This window comes from Pseudopipra pipra, unplaced genomic scaffold (assembly GCF_036250125.1).
Source record: "Pseudopipra pipra isolate bDixPip1 unplaced genomic scaffold, bDixPip1.hap1 HAP1_SCAFFOLD_344, whole genome shotgun sequence".
Classification (NCBI taxonomy): Eukaryota; Metazoa; Chordata; class Aves; order Passeriformes; family Pipridae; genus Pseudopipra; species Pseudopipra pipra.
This window is the reverse complement of record NW_026990823.1, coordinates 12431-34032: the sequence shown is the minus strand read 5'-3', so window position 1 is coordinate 34032 and position 21602 is coordinate 12431. Positions and strand designations below refer to the sequence as shown.

The window sequence follows — 21602 nt, the reverse complement described above, 5'->3', positions numbered from 1 at the left end:
GCTTTTAAGCATAAATTAAGTAGAGGAACTAATAAAAAAATTAAAATATAGACATATTTCAAAATGTTATTTTAGACTAGAAACAAGTTTGGTTTTTGAAGCCTGTTGAATTCAATGTGATTTTTCTCAGTGGGTCCAGTGTAATTCCATTCAGCCTTTATGTTCTATAAGAATGGAAAGTGGAGTTTTTGAAATATTTTTTTAAAAGAACCATAAACTGTTGACTGTACCAATCACTGCAGTAAAATCCCAGAGTCACAGAATATGCTGAGTTGGGAGGGACCCACGAGGATCACGGAGTCCAACCCTTACCTTGAAAGGAGAAAGGAAAAAGATTAAATTAAAAATAAAGAAATCAATGCAGCTTTACAAGTTAAAGAGCAGTTGTCAGTGGCCAGTTACCTACTGTAGAACCCCATTTTCCTTTGCCTTCCCTCCCAGGGGAAAGGAGCTCACGTGCTCTCCAAATGGGAGGTGGACACGACCAACGCCCTGGTGTCTCTTCAAAGTTTTGCAGATTCAAGTCTGATCAAAGGTAAAAAGGGTTTTTTAGTTTTATAGACAAGTGTAGAATTCGTGTTTAATTGCAGGAAATAACAATTTTCAGTTCTTTCACTGTTTTTAGTAAATACACATTTACCAAAGAGAACACTTCTTGTAAAGGTACAGCCAAAAAGGTGCTTCAGAACTGCAGAGTTTAACTTAGACATGGCAATCACAGTTCTCTTTAAGCTAAACTTTGCACAGTGCTGGGAAGTTCCATGATGTTAAACATCCACAGGCATCCAGTGCTTACTTTTATGTTTGCATATGTTTTTGTTTCAAATGCGTTTCCCAAGAAAAATAATAAATTTATGTGACTATTGTTACTTTTTAGGTGCTGCAAAACTTCAAGTCCTTGACAATCTGCTGTTTGTTTTAGATACAGAGGTGTGTGCAATGTTTAGTCTTTGTTTTACAGTGTTCTTGAATCAGCTTCTAAACATATTTTTAAAATAATAGCTTTAAAATAGAGTTTCTATAAAATAAAGATGATTATATTTACAGAATATCTTGATCTTCCTGTTTCTTTGGGTTTTTATTCTACCCCTGTTCATTCTTTAAGCTATGGAATATGATAATATTTTGCTCAAAAAGTAAAAAAAGTCTTCTATGAAGAAAATCTGAAATCATATCTGATTTTGTTTTAATCTAGAACATCTTAAGTGTGTGGGATGTTTATTCTCTTACTCTAATTTGGGATTGGCCTTCAATACATATTGAAGAATTTCTTCTAACTACAGAATCAGATTCTTCTCAAGTCGTGTGGTAAGTGAAGTGTTACAGCACCAATTCTGAAAAGGGAAAAGTTATCTGGAGTTACAGGAAATGTGCCACAAACACTTGGTTTTCTGTGGCAGTGAATGTTTAGGAACCTCTGTTGAAATTTTTCTAGTCAGCAGTCAAATAATTGGACTGTAGGTATCCTCAGCTTTGTGTCTTAGAAAAGAAAACCTTGGTGCTTTCATATTTTTCTTGTCAATTTTCCTGCCAAGTAAGATTAAAAGACAAGACTCTTGGCTCTTTCTATTGCTCTGTGCCAGTTTAAAAAAATTAAAATCAGATCTATGTGAAAAGCTTAAAATATCAGAAGATAAATATATGACCTGTACACACTAAACCACCTATTTTTGAGTGCATTGCAGCATATTTAAACTTACATATTTCCACAGAACACTCAATTTTCTAAAAGTCAGAAGCAAGAATATTTCATACTTTTAACATGAGATTCACACAGCATATTTTGCTTTCTTTTCTCTCTCTCCTTCTGTAGGGAAGGGCTTGCCAACCTTAAACTGATTGTCATGACAATACCAGATAACAGACAGGTATGATCTCTTTAGATATCTCTTTATAATCTGTGTTTCTGTTTTTTATTCTGTTCCTCAACTGTTAAGCAATTGCTCCCAGGAAACCAAAAAAGGGGGAGGAGGTGAATGGCTAAATATTGGGAGCACACAGAATTCTCAGGAGCTTAAAGTCCAACCTGAAATGTGACCATCTATATTTCAGGATATAGAGTGAGGGCTATTGGGATGTGACCAGGGCAAGCTGTCCTGCTCTTTGGGATTTTTTGTATGGATTATTTGGGGTTTATTTGTTTGGGGTTTTTAATGGTGAGTAGATAAGGGAGAGCACCAAAGTTTGCTACTGTCTTACACAGCGTGAGAATTGATGGAGGCAGGTTAATCAGGACAGCCACAACTCACAGCTGAGGTGAGAAGAAGAGATTTTTTCCATCCTTACAGGGGCACAAATACTCTGCTAAGTCCAAACTTAGCAGGGGCAAAAAGCTCAGCAGCTGGAGCCTTGTCTTACTCACACACCAAAGCCAGGCTGGGTTTTTATACTTCTAAACTGCCTCTCTTGTCTCCCTTCCCCCCAAGCCTGTGGGAAAGTGTTTAACAACATTCTGTTATCTTCCTTGAGAGAACTGCATTTCTTTCAAGGGACAGAAAACAACCCAAAGGAAACACAGTGTGAAAATTCCCACACTAAAACTATATTTTAGCATTCCCAGCTGCAAAGTTATCTTGAGGGAAAACAACTAAAGAAAGAAAATCACCTCCTCTGCAGATCTTCCTCTTTCAGCCCCTTCCTTCTCACCTACACCTTCACAGATCTCTTCAGAGCAGCATCTCTGCTGCATTCAGCATCTCCCTCCAGGTGCAGCACTGAAAGAGAATGTCAGGATGAACATTATACATTTTTTTTACATTAAATTAAACCTGCCTAATTATACATAATGGGCCCAGAGAGAGAGAGAGAGGCAACATCTGAAGCTTCATTAAACTTTCTCAAACTGGAGATCTGCCTTCCATAAAAACTTACAAAAATAGCCTTCCCTCTAACTGCAGCAGAATTCAGAAACGATTCTGCAAACCTCCCCCTGTCACCAGTGTAAGAAAAAAAAGTAATTCTGATTTCTTTGTTTGTTTTCTCCTTTTCTTTTTAATAGATGAGAAGTCTAAAATTTTTTGCCTTGCCCACTATGCAGCTGCTGTATTCTCTGGAAGTATCTGGTGTTTCATCCCTTGTTCAAAGTGGGATTTGCACAGTAGGTTCAGATGATTTTCTTTTTGTTCTTTGAAGAAATATAATTCTCTTAATACACAGAAATACTGAAGAGATACCACGTTATTCTTGTTAGATTAGAATCAACTTGTGCTAGAAATTGTGCAAGAACTATACAAAGAAAAATTTAAGTGATGTTCCCAAAGGATGGGGAGAAATACAGTATTCTATGGCAAAATGAACAGTTGAAATTTAGGCCCAGGTCTGCTGCAATATTTAACTGTACTGTCACTTGTTCTTGCTGCTTTTACAGCTAAAAACTGTGTGACATTTTAAGCTCTCTAAGCGTATAAAAATGCTCTGGATTTATTTGGAATTTATTTCAGTTCAGATGAGAGAATTACTTCTCTTACTGTTTTAACAGCTTCCTTAAAAAGACATTTAAAAAGCCCAACAAAATTTTCTGAGAGAGAAGCAGGAGTTTGTTTCTAGATTAAGACACACTTGATTCATTCCAGTTGGGCTTTCTCAGGGCTGATTTCCTTCACCACCTAAGGATTTCTGTTTCTGCATGTTCCAGGACACAATTCACTTCTTGGAAGGAATTCACGAGAAGCATCAGATGTAAGATAATATTTTGTTTCTTACCAGATCATTGTTATATAAAAATGGCAATTATTAACTGTGAAACAGCCCTCTGTGGAGGGAAGCTCACCGAATTCCCTCTCACCCCCAGGCCCTCTGAAGATCCAGTTTCTATAGTTGTGATGAGGAGTTTAACTGAAGCCTTGCCAGAAAATAGGTACTGTTTTCTGTGAAACACTATTTTATGAGCTTTTTTTTTTTTAAATCTGTGCTTTGGCACTTCTAAGGAGTGGTTTGACTTCGCTTTTTCACCCCCAGACTGAGTCGTTTGCTGCACAAACGCAAATTCACCGAGGCAGAGAACTTTGCAATTCAGTTTGGACTGGATGTTGAGGTAAGTTCCTCAATGAGAAATACATTTAAGATTAATTAGTACAACTGAATTTATGAGTAAGCTTCTTGCCCTATAGCCCAACAGAAAATATTAAAAATATTACAAATACTTGGATTGTTACTTTACAAAACTACTCGAAAACTAATTCAAAATTAGCTGACTATGAGGTGAACTATGCTTGTATTGACAATAACTAACAAACCTGGCAAGGAGAAGTGGTGTAGAAGTACATCTTCTGATCAAAATAACTGTTGCTGGATCAGGACAAGGCACATTTGCAGGAAACTGTTGCTTAAAATAAAACAAAGAAAGGAAAGTGAACAAAAGTGTAGAGTTTGTCATTTGAGGACTGTCTGCTTAAACTTAACTGCATCAAACTGAAACTGTTTATTTTTTCAAACAGCTTGTGTACCAGGTGAAAGCAAACACTATTTTAGAGAAAATGGCTTCAGCTTCTGTTGGGAGTTATGGTCAGGAAGTCTGGCTGGAACTTGTGAAAGAAGCCAAAGAAAATTTGCAAAAAATTCAGGTTTGTTTTTATTTCTACCCTCTTTCTCTACAAAGTAATTCAAATTCTAAAGGAACTTGGAATTCATTTCAGTTGTTTCCTCGTGCAAACAGGACAGCCAGTTTGTTGTGAATTACTGCCTAAATGCTCCGTGGCCTCTGTATGAAAGCACTCAAGAAATGCTGAACTACGCCAAAGTCAGAGTAAGGGCCTTTATTTCTTTAAATTGCTGATGATCCTTGATTCCTATTCCATCCTTCTGTACCACTTGAGAGGGGAACAGACCAGCTACAGCCAGTCAAAAAGTAAATGCATTATATATTCTGTGTTACCAAACATGAAGGAGCAGCAAGACTTGTTCCAACCTTGTTCTTGCTGTTGCCCAAGGACCAAAAATTGCTTACAGTTTTATTTTTGCACCAGAAAGCAGGTTCTAATTCTGAGTAGCAGTCCTTTTATGTAGCTTTAAAATATTAATTTTCAAACTAAAGCTTAAAATAGGCCACCTTTATTGTTTTCATTATTTTAGCCTTTCCTGCCTTATCAAACAGAATCAGAGAGATGCACATTGTCTGTCTAATCCTCCATTCATGCAGAAATCCAATCAGATTTGATTGGACCAGGTTAGACCCCAATCTAACTCTGTCAAATAAAGACCTCAGTTGGCAGAAGCACTAAGATTTCCCTCATGTCTCTCAAATTGGTGTTTTTGTCTGGCCTGTTCTGAGCTGTCAGCCAAACCATCTCCTGTATTTGTTTCAGATCTTGAAGAAAGATGAAAGAACCACTGCTCCATCATCTGATGGGGCTCCAGTGTCCATAACTGAGGTGAGGACAAACTTCCTGGACCTGCAGTATCATAGAAACCATTACAATGTAGAGTTTTAAAAACTGTTTACTGTTGAACTTCTAAAAAGTCTAAACAAGATCATATTTTATAGCATGAAAGAGAACCACAGTAATGACATATTCAGAAATGAGCCATTCCTTCAGTCACAGAAAGATTCCATTTCAGATGCTTCATAAATTGAAGGCAGAACCTCCCTTAAACTGCTGTTAGGTATTAAATTTTGTTTCTGGCTTAGTCCTGTTGGAATCTGGACAGGCCTCATCTGCCTTCAAAGACAAGCAGTGTAAAGTGTCACACAACTGAAATTTTTGATTCATGCTTTGTTAAGAAACTTACATATAGAATCAACTGAAATTCTTGAAAAGTCTTTCTTTTCCTCCATTCTTCCTCTTTGTGATGGTTGTTCCAACCCTGTAATAGCACTTTTTGGTAAGTCACAAATTGACCTTAAATCTCTTGTCTACACTCAGGTATTGAGAGCTCAGGCAAGGCTTACAACGTTCTATGGAGCTTTTGGACCAGAGAAATTCAGGTTTGTTTGTTGAGGTTTAAAGCAAATTTAATCCTGATGGTCAAATATGTATCACTGATATGAAATTCGAGCTCATTCAACTTTAAACCCTTCCTTTTCTCCTTGAAGTTTCCCATCCTGTGCTGTGGGGAAGGGAGAAGGAAGAGAGGTTGAGTCATCCTATATGTTGAAAACCTAAATTATCTGTGGCACATGCACTTGAATAGATTTTTTCTTCAGTGTATATGGGAGAGATTTTATACAAACACAATCTGTTGTCTCTTACAGCTCATAGTACTGGGGAGAAAAGGTTTGAAGTTCTTCCCCATATTTAATATTGACATATAACCAAGTTTCTTTCCCTCTCTCATTTCTAGTGGAATTGCTTGGACAGAGTTCCTGAATAACAAAGACATGTTCAAGAACATCATTTCTCAGCTGGAAGAAGGACATCTCTCTTGTGCACAGTACCTGTGGCTCAGGCACCAGGTGAGATGGCACAGACACCTCTGGGATTTATGGAGGGGGTTAAATCTCTTCAACTCTCCAGCCTTATTTCACAGCCAGACCAACGTGGTTACAAAACAGCTCCTCAGAGGGGCAGAGGTCTGTGGCAGAGTTTCATCCATTACCACAATGATTACCTGTTCACCTGCATCCTTGGCAGGCTGAACTTACTGATTTGGGACTAAAATGGTCTCTCTGATATCAGAATACATATTAGCAGGTCTTAAGGAGGACGATTCTTTGATTTATTCTGTGGTGCCTGTAATTGTCCATTTACTGTCTTGCAAGCCCAGCTCTCAGAATTTTTAGTGGACATTTGCTGCCTGCCTTAAAATCCTTCCAAAATCATCACAGTGACTCCTTACTCTGAGTGACACATTGAGAGTAGTGGCTGTGGGCTGCTGTTATAATTTGAAATGCAGGACTTTGAGGTCCATGTCTGTTGTTTTCTTAATAAGACAGAACTATAGAACAAGTCCTAAAGGAACAGTAATTTGCAAAGAAATTGCTTCTATTAGGTCTTTTTTTAAGAAGACCAAGCTCTAGTTGTTCTTATCAGGGCTGCTTTTTTTTATTCTTGTCAATGATTATTGAGATTTTCTCTTTGTATTTGTGAAATTTACTGTTTCTTCCTATTAGTGAAACAATTTATAAAGTATCAGATAAACATCTACTCTATCTGTCTGTAATTGTTCTGTTTTAATATTTTAGGCAGACTTTGAAAACAGCTTTGATGAGCAAATGCTGAAGGACTTGCTTAGTGCCATCCCTTTCACTGTTCCTTTGCATGAACTGTGCTTGTGGCTTAAAAATATTGTGATCCCCTTCTCAAGAAGAGTTGTGCCAAATGGACAGGTAAGAATCACTGAATTAATGCAAAATGTCATTTTCTCAGATAATTTTTGAGTCAAATCTACAGATTTATTTTTGAATGTCAGGATCTTGATCATCTGTCATTTAAAGGGATTCTCTTCCCTACTGTTTATATCTTGAATGATTTCTTTTAAAATTGACATTTCTAATGGCAATTTTTGCTTTGATAAACAGCATCACTCTATTTATATCTGTATTTTTTTCAGAAAATATTAGCAAAGTGGCTGGAACAAGGTGCTCGAAACCTTGAGTTAACTGACAAGGTGAGTCACTGCAGAAACTTTGCATGTCTTGTTTTTCTATGTATTTCTATATGTACAATATAGTTTGCTAATATCAATTATTTTGGACAGGCAAATTGGCCAGACAATGGACTCCAAATGGCAGAGATTTTTTTCACAAGTAAAAATCAAGGTGAAGGGGGACTGCCAACTTTTGGCCACTTGACTGCTTTGGTAAGAAATGTAACAAATATAAGAATTAGCTGAGAGACTTCAGAACAGATGCTCTGTGCTAGAGCTGGAATGGATGATACTCAGGTCACTATTGTTTTAGGGAAAGGTTGACTTAATTCCATGAAAGGAAGGAACCAAGTTCCAATTTTCTTGTATTTAACAAAATGTTTATGACACCTTCTAATAGTCTTCTAACATTTCACTACTTCTAAACACTGTTTCAGAGATGTGGTGACTGTGAAGAGATCCAGAGGTTAAAGAAGCTGGTAAATGATTTACAAGAATTGATCAGTCTGTACAGAAAATACAACTGCAGGCTGGCACTCTCTGATTTTGAAAAGGTAATTCTGCAGGCACTTCAACAAGTGCTTCTGAGTAGTGGGTTGTTCTGAGAAAGAGAAAAATCTTGGAGTATGCAATTTAAGATCAGACACAAGAGGAATCCTGGTGGACTGGTTGGTTAAACTGGTGTCCATCACCTGCTAAGACTTGATATGTTTGTTACAAATTTTCTTTCAGCTCTGGGCATAAATATAATGTGACAAGATACTCTGAGAAGGTGTGGCTCAAACTCCATGATGTGCAGTTCATTACATTGTGGAGCAAACAGCAACAGAGAAATTAGAGATACAAGCCAACAAGCAGGGGCTTAGTAAAAGAAAGGTTTTCTTGGAGCTAAAGAGGGTTGTTTGCTCTTGATATCATTCAATGGATTCCAGTGGCCTCTGGATGTGGAATTATTTAGAAGAGATGTTCTGTGTGTGATGTTCTAACATGGTGTTTTTCTGTTTGCTGCTCAGGAAAATGCAACTACAATTGTGTTCCGCATGTTTGATAAAATTTTGGCACCAGAGCTTGTCCCATCAATTTTGGAGAAGTTCATCAAACCCTACCTGTGTGAACATAATCTCCAGAAAGATGAACTTCTTCTACAGTACATAAAGGTATCCAGATTTTCTTCCTTTTGAAGGAAGTTGTTTCAGCATGAGTAAGCAGAAAACAAATCCCATGACCATTTCTGTTTACACTTGAATTTCTGAAGGACAAGCTTTCAGATCAGCTTATTCCTGTCAATGACCTTAATGATAGTACCTATTTCAGTATGAGGCAATAAAAGATACAAGGGGAGTTAGCCAAATCTATCCCTCAATGTCCAGGAAACTTTACATTTTTGTTTATAAGATAATCCTGATAATCTTTATCTGTGTATCCAGGATTTGCTGGAACCTTGTCGGACACGGTCCATCTCAGTGTTTGAAACTGCATGGGAGGCAAAGGCCATTGCTGTCATTGGCTGCATCTCTGACACAGATGTAAGTATATTCTATGAAAGAGGCATCAAGTGACTCCAAAACATCAGTTCAGACTGAAACATCAATTTTACATGAGCATCTGGGTACATTTTTACATGAGTGCTACGAGGGGAAACTAGTGTGCTGTCTTTTTATTCTATTTTAGTCATCTCCCTTGTGATGTTCTTTGAGAATTAAATTGTAGTTTTGATGTCAGCACATGGAAAACTCACTGAGTTTAATATGAAACTCCAGCTCCACAGTGTTGGAAATGACTGAGCATTTTGTAACCTGGGTTGACACCTCATATTATGATATTGAGTGTCCTTTATGTGAGTGGAGATGGGGCAAGGGAATAAACCCCTTGCCTAAAGGAATCAGCCACACGTGGACAATCCTTCAGGAGATTTGGAACTGCTTTGATTTGAAAAGGAAGCTGTTTCTGTTCCTTTTCCAGCTGAAATTTGATGCAGTTCTGCAGCTCATGGGCAGTGCTACAGTGCCATGGAGTGCAGCAGTGGAGCAGCTGGTGAAACAGCACCTGGAAATGGATCATGGCAAGTAAGAAACATCCACAGGCTACACTTGGGGGGGGAAATAATGTGTCTCTGATGTAGTATGATGGTTAAATCACAGAGCAAAGACAGTAATAAGAGTCTAATTTGTCCACAGGGTGAAGTTACTGCAGGACAGTTACAGACTAATGGAGATGAAGAAGCTGTTGAGAGCCTATGGGATAAGGGATACAAATCTTTTAAGGGACAACGAGATGATCATGGTGAGTAATTGAGACTTCAGGCCTGATTTCTCCCAGGGTCACAGGGAACATGACCTGGTGTTTTTTTACTTTGTTATTTTCTTAACATCTCCCCTTCATTAGGAGAAAATGTGAGTATTTCTGGAAAAGTTCCTTGGCATCCTGAGGAGCCAGATGAATATTCAGAGTTCCCAGGTTAATTCTCTCCCCAAGCCCAGGTTTGTCCCAGTTACACTTGAGTCAGGTTTTCTCCAGATGAAAGTTTGAAGCTTCCAAGTAACTTGCTTGGTACGAGCTGTGCAGTTCCAGTGGTGAAGCAGTGTGGATAAACTAATTCCTCTGTTATTCTATACATCAAGAAACTAAAGTCCAGATCTGTTTCCTTCTGACAGATGCTTGTGAGATACATTCTTAAACAAGATACCACTACTTCTTTGGAGGATGCCTTGAAAATTGTAGAAGCATATGCATTGCCCACTGGGGAAGTCTACTTTCTGAGGATGATAGACCTGATTGACAAAGAGAGGGTATGGAAATACTTCATGTCAGGTGATTCTGGAATTTAGACAGTGACACCTATTTACAAGACAGGGGCGAGTTGTATTGCTTCCTCAGATCCTAAAAGCACTTTACTTATATATTTTTAATTAAAATTCTAGTTATTCTACACCTAACTGCCTATACTCAACATTGAAAAGGAGTCCTTTGTCAGAGTTTTATCCTTCATTTGTGGCAGAAAAGGATGAAAGTTATGACTTAGAATACACAAGACAAGTTTGGATTTGAAGTCTCTACATATTTTCACATACTGGTTTTGCTTACAAGGGTTGCACAATGGCCAGTTAGGTATCAGAGCAAGGACACCCACATAACTGAGCTTTTCCAAAAGCAAATGCCCATCTCTTTGCATTATTTCTGGTTTAATTTTGTTTGTTTGTTTGTTTTTCTCCCTTCAGGGAGAAGAATCTCTGACTTTGTTAAAGTCTCTGACTCCTGCTGAAGCTGAGGAAGTTGCAGAGAGATTGACTATATGGGGAAAACTGGTGTTAAAGAACAAACCAGATGATTCTGAAGAGGTACCGAGTCTTTTATGTAGCAGAGAAGTTATTCCAAGTGCTGTTCTTACTCAGATGCTTAAAAAGAGGTAGGGGATGCAAATGGAAAAACTGTGTCCTCCAGCAAAAAAGGGATGAACTGGTGCTGCTTTGAGCAAGAGGTGGGACTGGGGCACCTCTTGAAGCCTCTTCTAACTTGATCTTTTGCACTATATATAATTTTTTGTTATTTTTAAAGGCATCTCTATGGACTAGCATGGCCATCTGAATTCAATCAATAGTTTATAAATCCTGCCTCATTATTATTATTATTATACCTCTAATCCTATGTATTTTCCAGTGCTTTCTTTAGTCCTTGGAGAACACCTGTTTAAAGACTGTAGGTGTGGCTCTGCCAGGCACCAAAGTGTGCTGCAGCTCCCCAGCTGACATTACACGTTGTCTCACAACCACAGAAGGGAATTTTTGTGAACAGTTGCTTGGGGGAGTTATTCTGGGCAAGGGAAGGAAAAAGAAAGGGAGAAGGGTGGATATTTCCAAACCCCTGTGAGAGCTAACAGACTGTGTGGAGCAAATACATAATTACACCTAGAAAGTATTTACTGTTTCTCTAAAGGATTCATATTTACAATAACTTTTTGTTCCCTTGCTTTTCAACTGGTTGTATCTTAGACTTGATAATTGTTGCTGAGGATGTTTGGAGAGCATTACAAAGTGTTTTAACAGAGTTGAAGCCTGAGGGTTACTCTGCTACCAGCAACATTTTGACCAAAAAAACCACCCCAAACCCATTAACCTCTTCCTTTCCTGCAGCAAAAAGCACAAATGTTTATGACCAAGACACTCGTGGAAGTCCTAAAATTCCTGCTCAACACTCAAAAAGGTACAACTTTAACACCTCACATGTTGTTTGGAAATGGAATCAGAGAGTAATTGGTTTTCTCCTCCAACAGACAATCCCGTGAAGAAACATGAACATGAAGCAAACCTAAAGATGTTTGAAACACTTGCCACCCTGCAGGTAGGTAACTGATAGCTTCAAACCACTTCTGATTTACTGTGGTTATTCCAGATCGTTCTTACCACATGGGTTATATTCAAAATTAACTGTATTTACAACATACATGCAAAGGTTGGTTTTAGTATTGACTTCAAAGAGATTCCAAGGCTGCTCCACTGGGAAAGTTCCCAATTAGAACTCAGTTGTCTATTTAAACCAAAAATTTAGACACTTTCCCAAAGTCTTTATTGGTAACACTGCAAAGACTTCATGATAGAGTACTGTGAAGATCTTAGTATGGGAGGTACACTTATATTAGTTCATACAGCTTGTGAGCATGGGGTTTCCTTCAGGTTTTTTTATTTTGCTTCTCTACTGCCTGGTAAAATCCTCTAATTTATTACATAAATCAGTAGTTGATAGAAACCACTAAAGTCAACTTTGTACTGAAATATTCCTCTAATGAAACAGGGAATAAAAACATTTTAATAAAAAAAGACCTCAACATTTTTAAAGGAAGTGATTTGAATACAAATGTATAATTGTTGTTGTCGTTGCAGGAATATTTTGATATCTTTCTCTCAGCTGAAGAATTCAGCAACCCTTCCCTGATGTCTGAGCTTCTTGAGCACCACATAAATGCTTATGAAAGTGCCAGATCTGCAGCAAAGACTAGAAAAGTGCAGCCAATGACCTGTAACTCAGGAGCTGGCAAAGCCCAGAACCCTCTCAGTGAATCCAGGCTGTACAGACTGGCTTTGCTCCTGCAGGTGCCAGAGCACCAACTGGGAGAAAAACTGGCCTTGAGAGCTCTGGATGCTGGAAAAGTTGAAGTTGCTGTAAAAATATGCAGGTAAAACTGCAGAGCTTTTCAAGATCCTCACTTTCAATGGGCTTTTCTGAACTATTTCTGATACTTTGCAGAATTAAGTATGTGTAGAGCAAAGGAAAGGGTTTTCTGTTTTAGTTCTTTTTTCTAAAAATGAGTGTTTAAGCAACATGCTTATTGTTTGTATGCAATACTGAGTGTGGAATTAAGCCACTGTCTCTGAAAATTGCCACTGGTTTTTGCCATAACATGATTACTCAGTAAAAAGATTCCCTCTCCTTTTATAGAGTAAGGCCAAATATTAAATAACTGTTATGAGAATTGTTGGCTTAACAGAAGGAAACTATTGCACACTGACTGGTTTTTAGCTGGTCTCTGCCTCATGCTTAGGTTGTCACATAATTTAAACTTACTACCTCCTCCCCCCAAAAGAGATCAGATGAAAGTGTGAAATATATTTTTATTATTAATGTGTTTTAGGTATTTCAGTATCTCAAAGGTAACTCCAGTGTGCTTTTCACTTCAGTCACAGCAGTGAGTGAGCTAAAAGGGAGTTCAAGAATTAGAACAGAATGTGGCCTTAAGTAAAAGCCCTAAGAACTACTGGGGTTTTTTAACATCCTTTTCTTTTTTAATAGGGAGTCCTATGAAAATCACTGCAATGAAGAAACAGGGAAGCTCCTGTTTTCAGTGGGTCAAAGGCTTTGCCATATGTTGGGAGCTGATGTTCCAATGATCCTTCCCACTGACATGAATCTCCCAGCAGTGATCCATGAGCTGGCCTGCCAGGCAGCCACAGTGTGTAGTGCAGGTAATTACTGTGATCTGTTAATTGTGTTCATGCTGGGAGTCCCAGCTTCCCAAACAGCAACCAATAAACCTGAAACCAGAGTGACTTTCTGTATATGCACCTCTAAAAAGAAGTGCTGCAAAATTGTTTCCTCCTAATAGGACATATGAACCTTCTGTTCATGCTGATGAACTTCATGTTTTTACAGATTTGCTGCTGGATTGTCTGGAACTCTGTCAATACACTTTGATTGCCAAGGACACCTACAGACAGTGCCAAATAGATGAGGGATTTACAGCAAAGGTATCTTCTGTACTGTCCACTCTAGGTGTTACTTTCCCTCTCATTTCTCCAGCAATATTCAATCAGAAAGCAAACAACAACAACAAATCCACACAGAGCTCTACAAAGAAAAATTTCCTCAAACATGAGTGTATTCACCTTAAAGAATGATTTGAATCCTAAAAGCAGTGCAGCTGTGGGACAAGCACAAGTAGCATTCTCCACTTCATAAATCCTGCTGAAAATATTAGTGATTTTATTGAAGAACTGCTGCAAGAGAGCTGACTTGAAAGTGTGGCAGGGAGGGCTTGATTTTTAAATACATGCATTATGTGAAGGCATTGCCAAGAGTTTTGTAAAACTTGAGATGATCAAGTCCTTGAACAGCATCTTTGTTTTTTGTTTAGGTCAAGCAGTGCTTTAGGCTACTTGAAATGAATGGGCTCTTACAGCTGGAGTGGAGCAGAGCTGGGCAATGTTTGTGCACAGAATGTTGCTTTTCTAAAAAATGATCCATTTGAAAAATGTTTGCTTGTAATATTTGGCCAAGAATGTTTATGAAAGCCTCCATTAAATTAATTAAGAAAGCATTTGGGCTGTACAGCTAAATAACTGCAACATGAAAGAGAAATGGGGCCACTCAAGGGAGGAAATGTGTTTATTGCTACTGGCCTTTCAACAAAAGTAGGAGAGTAAAATCCATTTTCAAATAGAAGGTTGTGTTCTATTCCTGGATTCCAACACTGGAATCTCTTGTAACACTGAGTTTGTTAATAGACTTACTAACTCTTCTTTTTGTTGAGTGTACTTTTGACAATGTTCTTATTTAGACAACATCCTTTGAAGGAGATAAAGATCCTTATGAAGAGTGGACCTATGGTGACTTCTTTAATGAAGATGGGATAGTCCTTGATGCACAGACAACGATGCCAGTTACATATGAATTTATTTCTTCTGTTCTGCCCCTCTGTGGTAAACTTGCTTTCCTGAACATTGAGTCTGCGTTTCTTACTGATTTTTATCTAGAAATGTAACTAATTCAGGGGGTCTGTGGAAATTATCACCTCAGAAATCTCAATTGGACAAACTCCCAGAAGAAATATCCACTGGGGGGTGTAGAATTGAAAGGTGACTTTGGGTTTTATTCTGGCTCAGGAAAAATCTGGGTGACAAATGCCTGAAGTCTTGGAGAATGTTCTGGGAAGTGTCACTATAAACTTGTACTGTTCCCATGATCTTCTCTAGATATTCTGGCAGCCACTAATGGCAACAGGATTTTATCAAGAGGAGTTTCAGCTCATTCTAAAATTGTATTTTACACCACTGTAGGTACAATAACTCTTAAAACTTTCAAGTATTATAAATCAAAATCCACAACCCTGTAGGTGCTGAGAGATATTCCCCCTAGAAAATCACTTCTGACCAGGCACAGCCAAAAATAGCAGCAAATGGCTCTGAGAGTTCACGTGTCTTTATTTTCTGCACTGTCCCTGTAGGATTTTTTTAAGTCCTGCCAGACTTCCCAGTGTTGCTGAGATCCTGGCAAAGTGCTGATGTTATTTGTCTGTCTTTCAGAGGACAAGGTGCATCCCTTGGAGTCCACCAGCCTGGCAAACCGTGCCTTTGTTGAAGGTATCACAGAATGCTTTGGGTTGGAAGGGACCTCACAGATCCCTTCATTCCAACCCCTGCCATGGGCAGGGACATGAGGGCACTGACAGTGTAAACCAGACACTGGAAAACGTGAGGTTTAAACTCAACCTCCACAAGCATGATTAGCTCTTAGGGTTTTTTTTAATAGGTGCCTAAATGTTCATTTAAAGCCATATTTTGGTTCAGCACAGGAAACACCAGTTTGGGTGGTAATTCCTACCATTCCACCATGGGATTTTGAGTGTGTCAAAGGCTGTACTTCAGTCCAGAAGTACTGTGAGCTGGGATCATCAAAGCCTGCCCAAGAAGATGACTTCTGGTCAAAAACTTCTGGGTTTTGAACTAAAATAAGAGTCTGTATTAAATCAAAAGCCCTGAAAGTTTCAAAGGAAACTAAGGCTGATCCTATGTCCTAAATTAAACAAGGAAAAAGAAAAACTGCTCTGATAGGAATTTCAAGAACAATGTGGTTAATATAAATATACTAATTATTTTCTGGGGTTGTTTTTGACAGGCCAGAACCTTCTGCTGGCAGTTGGAGCTCCCCTGAGTGCAGCAGTGCAGACCCTGCTGGAGTGCAGCCAGTGTGAGCTGGCCCTGAGGCTCATGGTCTGTGCCTTGGGGTCCTGCCTCCAGCATGGGATTTCCAACACCATGGACCTGGCCCTGAGTGAAAAGGTAGGGCAAGGACAATGCTGAATTCTGAGAGTCAGTCTTAGAAGTATCCCAACTATTAACAAGGTTAGAGCAGTTCTGTAAGGATTTGGGAGGTGTGGGAGAGGCCCTCACCACAACCCCTGTGTTACCACCACTCAATCAGATGTTGAGCCAGTTTGTGAAAGGAGCTGGTGGTTTCTCCCCTATTTTTCATGGTCCTCTTTCTCTTTGCAAAGTATGTTCAGACCTAAACTTTCATTCCTGATCTAGAATGAACAGATGAGTAATGGTTTATGATGTTGCTTTAGCATCGGTTAGCAAGGGAAAAGTTGTGAGTAGAATATTCAAGAAACATTCCTCAATTCAAAAGCACTTGGAAACAGAAATCCTTCTTCTGTCTAGAAGAAATCTTTGCAAGATTTACCTGTTATGCTGTAAATGACAAGAGAGGTTGAAGACTTAGAATTTATTTTTAATTGTGGGGTGTTTTCCTGATAGCTATACAGTGTCAGCACACTTGCTGAAACCAAGACCTTCCTCCTTGCTATGAAAGAGAAATGTTCTTCAGTCATCAGGAGCACTGCCCTGACCTTACTACACAAGGTAAGAGTGCTCTGGAAGGGGTAAGAGGGAGCCCTTTCTCTGCTCTGTCTGGAATCATTTTGGTTGGAAAAGACCCTTAAGATCGAGTCCAGCCATTCACCTAAAACTGCCCAGTCCACACTAAACCCTGAGCACCAGGTCCTCTAAACACCTCCAGAGATGGTGACTCCACTCCCTGCTTGGGTGGATTTGAGCCTCTTGTGGACTGGGGCTCTTTGACCCTGCACCAGTTGCTCTGCTTCAAAGGTTATGTACAGTGAGAGCCTCAACTTTGGGGGATCCTGTAGAGTCCTAAATTATAATAATGGCCTTTTTGATCTGTAGGTACACTCCATCTCATTTTAAATCCTGGGTTAATTTGTAGACTTTTTCTAGCTGGGGTCAGTTTTTAAAAAAACTATCTGCAAATTCTGCAATCCACCCTGTTCTAAGGCAGTTTAGGCTGAGGGAACTTACTTTTAGACTGGCTCCAGGACATTTAGATTCTAAGTTCTAAAACCTGAAATACATTTTTATTCTTTTTTTTCCCTTCTAACTTATAGTCCCAACACACCTCTGAATTACAGAGTACACTCTGTGTTACACTTTAACGAAAGAGACCTATTTAAATAAATTCCTAAAGTTTATAAGTTTTTTTTGCCAAACCACAGGTGTTCAACTGCCGTGTCATAGACCAGACCCTGGCACTGGGCTATTGCACAATCCTGCCCAAGGAGGAGATGTTCAAGAAGCTGTGGGATGTCATAAACAATACCTGGCAAAATTACAGAAAAGTTCTGGTAAATTCCCAAATCCCTGTATTCCTTCAGCAAACAGAGAATGTTGAGGAGTTTCTTTTAAAAAGACACCAACACTCTCATGTGGTGGGGCAGGAGTTTGCCATGACTAAAGGCAGAGCTGTTGGAACAAGTTCCTCTGCATCACAAGTTGTGCACAGGCAGTTGCTGTCAACACTCAACATGATTTTTAAGCCCATTCATTGGGTTTTAGCTCATCATGACTCATTCCAAAGCTTGGAAGCATTTATTTCAGGTCCCATCATATGTTATATCTACATCCTATTTGGGATAAGTTGTTCTCTGACAGCAGTTGTCAAGAATGGAATTAATAAATAAATATATTAAAATGTAAAGGAAGATGGGAAGTAAAGCATAAAGAAATGGGGAGGGAGAGTGATGTTAATTTTGAGAAAATATATCTAAAAAGTGCCTCTTGTATTAGCTTCTACACCACTCAGAAAATATTCTGGAGAAAGTTAATTTTAAAGTAGCTTTGAACTTCCAGCTCAGGAGGTGGAATAGTCCTGTCACCTCCTGTGAGATTTGTTTTCATTTTACACAGATGTGTGATCATCTATGAATTGTTTTAAATTCCTCTAAGGATTCAGACCTTAGGGTTCCCAATTTTCAGATTATTTATTGGACTTGTATTCACTTCCCTTCTCACTCCTTTCAGGCAGTAGCTCTGGTTGGAGCACAACTTGCTGACCAGTATGGTGAGGCAGAAGAAAAGAAAAAATTCCAAGAATTGGCTATTGATGCAGAATGGGGTCTCCAGCTTGGCAAATTTGGTGTAAGATTGATTTTATTTATTTATTTTAGGGGCTTATTAACTAATCAGTTAATAATGTCAGTATAGTCTGAGATTTATGGTTGGTTTTACACAGATTTCACATTCAAATGTAGGCACAGTTGGGATTGATTTTAATTTTTCAGTCTGCTGAAATAAACCTCAGAAACTGAAATGCAATAATTGAGGGGGCTATAAAAGAGCTCTGGAGATTTTAAGTGTTATTTGGCCCAGGGGATAGTCAGCAAATGCACTGCTTTTTCCTGCTCTAAAAGTGTCTGGATTGAAACTAAAGAAAACAGAAAAGATCCACTATATAAGGAATTAGTCCCAATATTGTCTAAAAGATTTTTTGAGAAGAAGAGAAATTGTTTCTTTACCTACAGATTTCTTTTGAGACTGTATTTAGACAACCACCACTGAGGAAGAAAGAACTCATAAGGATGCTGGTCCAAAACCCAGAAGTAGACACAGGTCTCATCCTAAACTACTGCAGGTACTGATTCTCTCAAATTAACTGTACTCAATTATTGCTGTAATAACAACCATGACCACTGACTTCTATTTTAGTTTAAATAAACCCTAATTAATACCATATGCAAACTGTTCTTTTTTAAAAAATATTATTCAGAACACATCCTTGTCTTGCATTACTGTATTCCTGAGGAAAAACCAAAGCTCACAGAGAAAATATTCTGGTATTTTTCTAGTACTTTCCTGCTGGACAGTGATGCTGCACTGCAGCTTTGCATTGAAACACTCCTGCTCCAGAACACCACCACAAGTCAGGAGGAAGGGGACTCTGCAGAACACAGGGAGAAGCAACCTCATTCCACACTGCTGGCCAGAGCCCTGGAAATAACTCCTCTGCTCAAAAGCACCAAAGTCCTGGTCACAAACCTCACTGGAATATTGTACAAGGTAAAACAAACAAACAAACAATCCAAAACCACACCAAAACAATCAAAAAGAGTCCCTGGAATCTGCATTTCAAGTGCCCTGTGTCACCTGAATGACAGATTAATAATTCCTCAGAAATTTGAAAAGGTTATGCTTTTTCCCCAAATTTTCCTAAAGCAGGTAAAGGTTAAGTTGCAGTTTTCTGCTTCTCTATAAAAAAATTACAGCAACGTATCTAATTTTCATTAAAGGCAGGTAGAGTCTTTCACCCCCACTTCCCTTAAAGAAACTACCAGAAAACAATCAAACAAAAAAGTAAGATCTAAGTATCACAGTTCCATAATAAAAATAGGTGAGGAGTAAAAAAAAATTATATGTTGGGGTTTGGTTTTGTATTTTGGGGGGTTTTTTTGTGGCTTTTTTGGAGTTTTTTCCCCATCACTTCTTGCTTGGTCTTTCTGCAATATCCTGATAGTTTTTTTAGGATTCAGGACTATGAGGTGGGAGTCTCTTTGTTTCAAAGAATTATATTTCAAATGCTTATATTGACATAACACTGAAGAAACAGTACTGATGTTACAACAGTTGATATTAAACTGGGAAAATCTACTCACTTGTGTGTTTTTATAAAGACAAATCATGCCAGGCCTTTTCAAACAGACCATTATTTTGAACAGCTGGATCCTTATGACTATGAAACCATTGAAATTGTGCTGAGGGTGATACAAAACGCTGATGAGAAGAACACCAGCATCCAGCTCAGCCAGGTATGGCCACGAGTGTCCTGTCACCCTGCCAGGGCATCTCTGTTCTGCTTTGTCTATTTATTAGCTATTTATTTATTCACCACTGTTGAAATTCAGTGAATTATCCTCTGTACACAGCTCTCCCTCAGAAAACAGAATTCAAGGAAGTCATCTCAGCAGTGGCTCATAGCAAGGATAAAAAAAATCCCCCCATGTTTACCCACTCTGCCCCAGGAAATTGCCTCTGGGACTTAGCAGTTTGTTTATTTTTATTTTCTTATTTCTTTTTTATTCCTAGGCTTTGAGCCTCCTCAAACATCTGGGATCTTATCAAAGAATTTCTCCCCCTGTAGACCTGGAACACCAATATGTTTTAGAGCAGGTGAATCCCTTGTCTCCAGCTGCTCACACCAGGCTGCCCTTCCACCTGATATTCTTCAGAACTGCACACTGTTTCTGGAACATCATATGTAGGTTCAGTGGTTTTTATGGTTATATATATATAAAAAATTCCCTTTCTCTGCTATCTGACTACTTTAAATTTCTACAGTATATGTTGAATATTAACTGTAATTGTTAATGCAGTTTTCATCTCGGGTACTTCTGAAAGCATTTGTGCTCCCAAATCGCCACCCAGAGGAGCTGAGGGGATAGAAACAATGCAGAATTCATCCTCAAATTCTTTCTTGGGACCTCCCAAAGACCAAAGTTATCCATATATCCCACTTCCCAGCCTGGTGTGGATAATGAAGATCATTTTCCTTCTCTCCCAATGGAGGTCCCCATCTACCAATAAACTAAAAGTTCTTAATTTCACAGAGAAAACTGCAAGTGGACTGGGACACTTTCACAAGCAACTGTCTTTCTCCTTTCAGCCCCAGAGCTCAGTGAGGAATCCTTCCCAACCCTCCTGCTGATTGCCAAACTAATGAAGGTAAAGTAGCATCTGGAAAGAATTTATTTCAAAATTATTGCCCCACACCCAAAAAAAAAAAAAAAAAGGAGCTTTCATCTTTCTTTTGCACGATTTTGGCCTCACTAGAGAAGTTCCGACGACTCTTAATCCCCTTCCATGTTTGCCCAGGTTTCCCTGGACACCTTTCACATGTCTGCAGCTCGCTATGTCTTTGACAAAAAAGTGAAACCAAAGATCCTTGAAATGAGAAGCAGTGGCTGTCCCTCAGTGGTGACCAAGGAAACAATCAAAACTGTGCAGACCATCCAGTCCTACCTGCTGGCCATCGTCAACCCGGAGTGGGCCGTGGGCATCGCCCTCAAGATTGTCCAGAAATTCCCAGCAGGTGAGGCACAAACGGGGTGGGGGGAGGAACTGGAGAAGAACAGGCTCGAGACAAGAGCATGTGACTAAACATGTGTCCAGTATCCTCCAGTGAAACCCAGGAAACTTTGAGATCAAAAATTAATTTGTCTCCTACATCCAGTTTTCTATCACAGTATCACTATTAAATCCTATTTGGGTTGGAAGGGACCTTAAAAACCACCTCATTCCCCCCCCTGCCATGGGCAGGGACACCTCCCACTAGACCAGGTTGCTCCAAGCCCTGTCCAACCTGGCCTTGTTGTCCTGCTTAAAGTTTCTGCACGTTCATACCATCTCCAGACAAGTTTTCCCCCAAAAGCAAATATTTCAGCCCAATTTAAGCTGGCTTCTCTATTATCTGAATCCAAACAGATATGATATCTTTTTGCTCTTCAGGCACAAGAGCTTCCC

At 39.0% G+C, this 21602-nt stretch overlaps 1 protein-coding gene across 2 annotated transcripts in view; it reads left to right on the top strand.

Annotated features, from left to right (window-relative positions):
* Positions 1–21602, top strand: part of LOC135408346 (kinetochore-associated protein 1-like) — a 34337-nt gene that overhangs the window by 3427 nt on the left and 9308 nt on the right. For both annotated transcript variants that reach the window (XM_064643543.1, XM_064643542.1), the window contains exons 8-47: positions 442–535; positions 878–930; positions 1196–1308; positions 1814–1868; positions 2999–3097; positions 3635–3678; positions 3791–3856; positions 3958–4033; positions 4437–4562; positions 4655–4744; positions 5304–5369; positions 5862–5923; positions 6280–6391; positions 7121–7264; positions 7489–7545; positions 7636–7737; positions 7962–8078; positions 8538–8681; positions 8952–9050; positions 9487–9590; positions 9702–9807; positions 10179–10313; positions 10743–10862; positions 11655–11724; positions 11795–11862; positions 12402–12694; positions 13309–13481; positions 13669–13763; positions 14573–14714; positions 15318–15374; positions 15910–16073; positions 16551–16655; positions 17306–17434; positions 18111–18227; positions 18611–18720; positions 18935–19145; positions 19802–19891; positions 20169–20340; positions 20746–20804; positions 20955–21171. In XM_064643543.1, the coding sequence (XP_064499613.1) occupies positions 442–535; positions 878–930; positions 1196–1308; positions 1814–1868; positions 2999–3097; positions 3635–3678; positions 3791–3856; positions 3958–4033; positions 4437–4562; positions 4655–4744; positions 5304–5369; positions 5862–5923; positions 6280–6391; positions 7121–7264; positions 7489–7545; positions 7636–7737; positions 7962–8078; positions 8538–8681; positions 8952–9050; positions 9487–9590; positions 9702–9807; positions 10179–10313; positions 10743–10862; positions 11655–11724; positions 11795–11862; positions 12402–12694; positions 13309–13481; positions 13669–13763; positions 14573–14714; positions 15318–15374; positions 15910–16073; positions 16551–16655; positions 17306–17434; positions 18111–18227; positions 18611–18720; positions 18935–19145; positions 19802–19891; positions 20169–20340; positions 20746–20804; positions 20955–21171 (4456 nt within the window). The remainder of the gene's footprint in view (positions 1–441; positions 536–877; positions 931–1195; positions 1309–1813; positions 1869–2998; positions 3098–3634; positions 3679–3790; positions 3857–3957; positions 4034–4436; positions 4563–4654; positions 4745–5303; positions 5370–5861; positions 5924–6279; positions 6392–7120; positions 7265–7488; positions 7546–7635; positions 7738–7961; positions 8079–8537; positions 8682–8951; positions 9051–9486; positions 9591–9701; positions 9808–10178; positions 10314–10742; positions 10863–11654; positions 11725–11794; positions 11863–12401; positions 12695–13308; positions 13482–13668; positions 13764–14572; positions 14715–15317; positions 15375–15909; positions 16074–16550; positions 16656–17305; positions 17435–18110; positions 18228–18610; positions 18721–18934; positions 19146–19801; positions 19892–20168; positions 20341–20745; positions 20805–20954; positions 21172–21602) is intronic.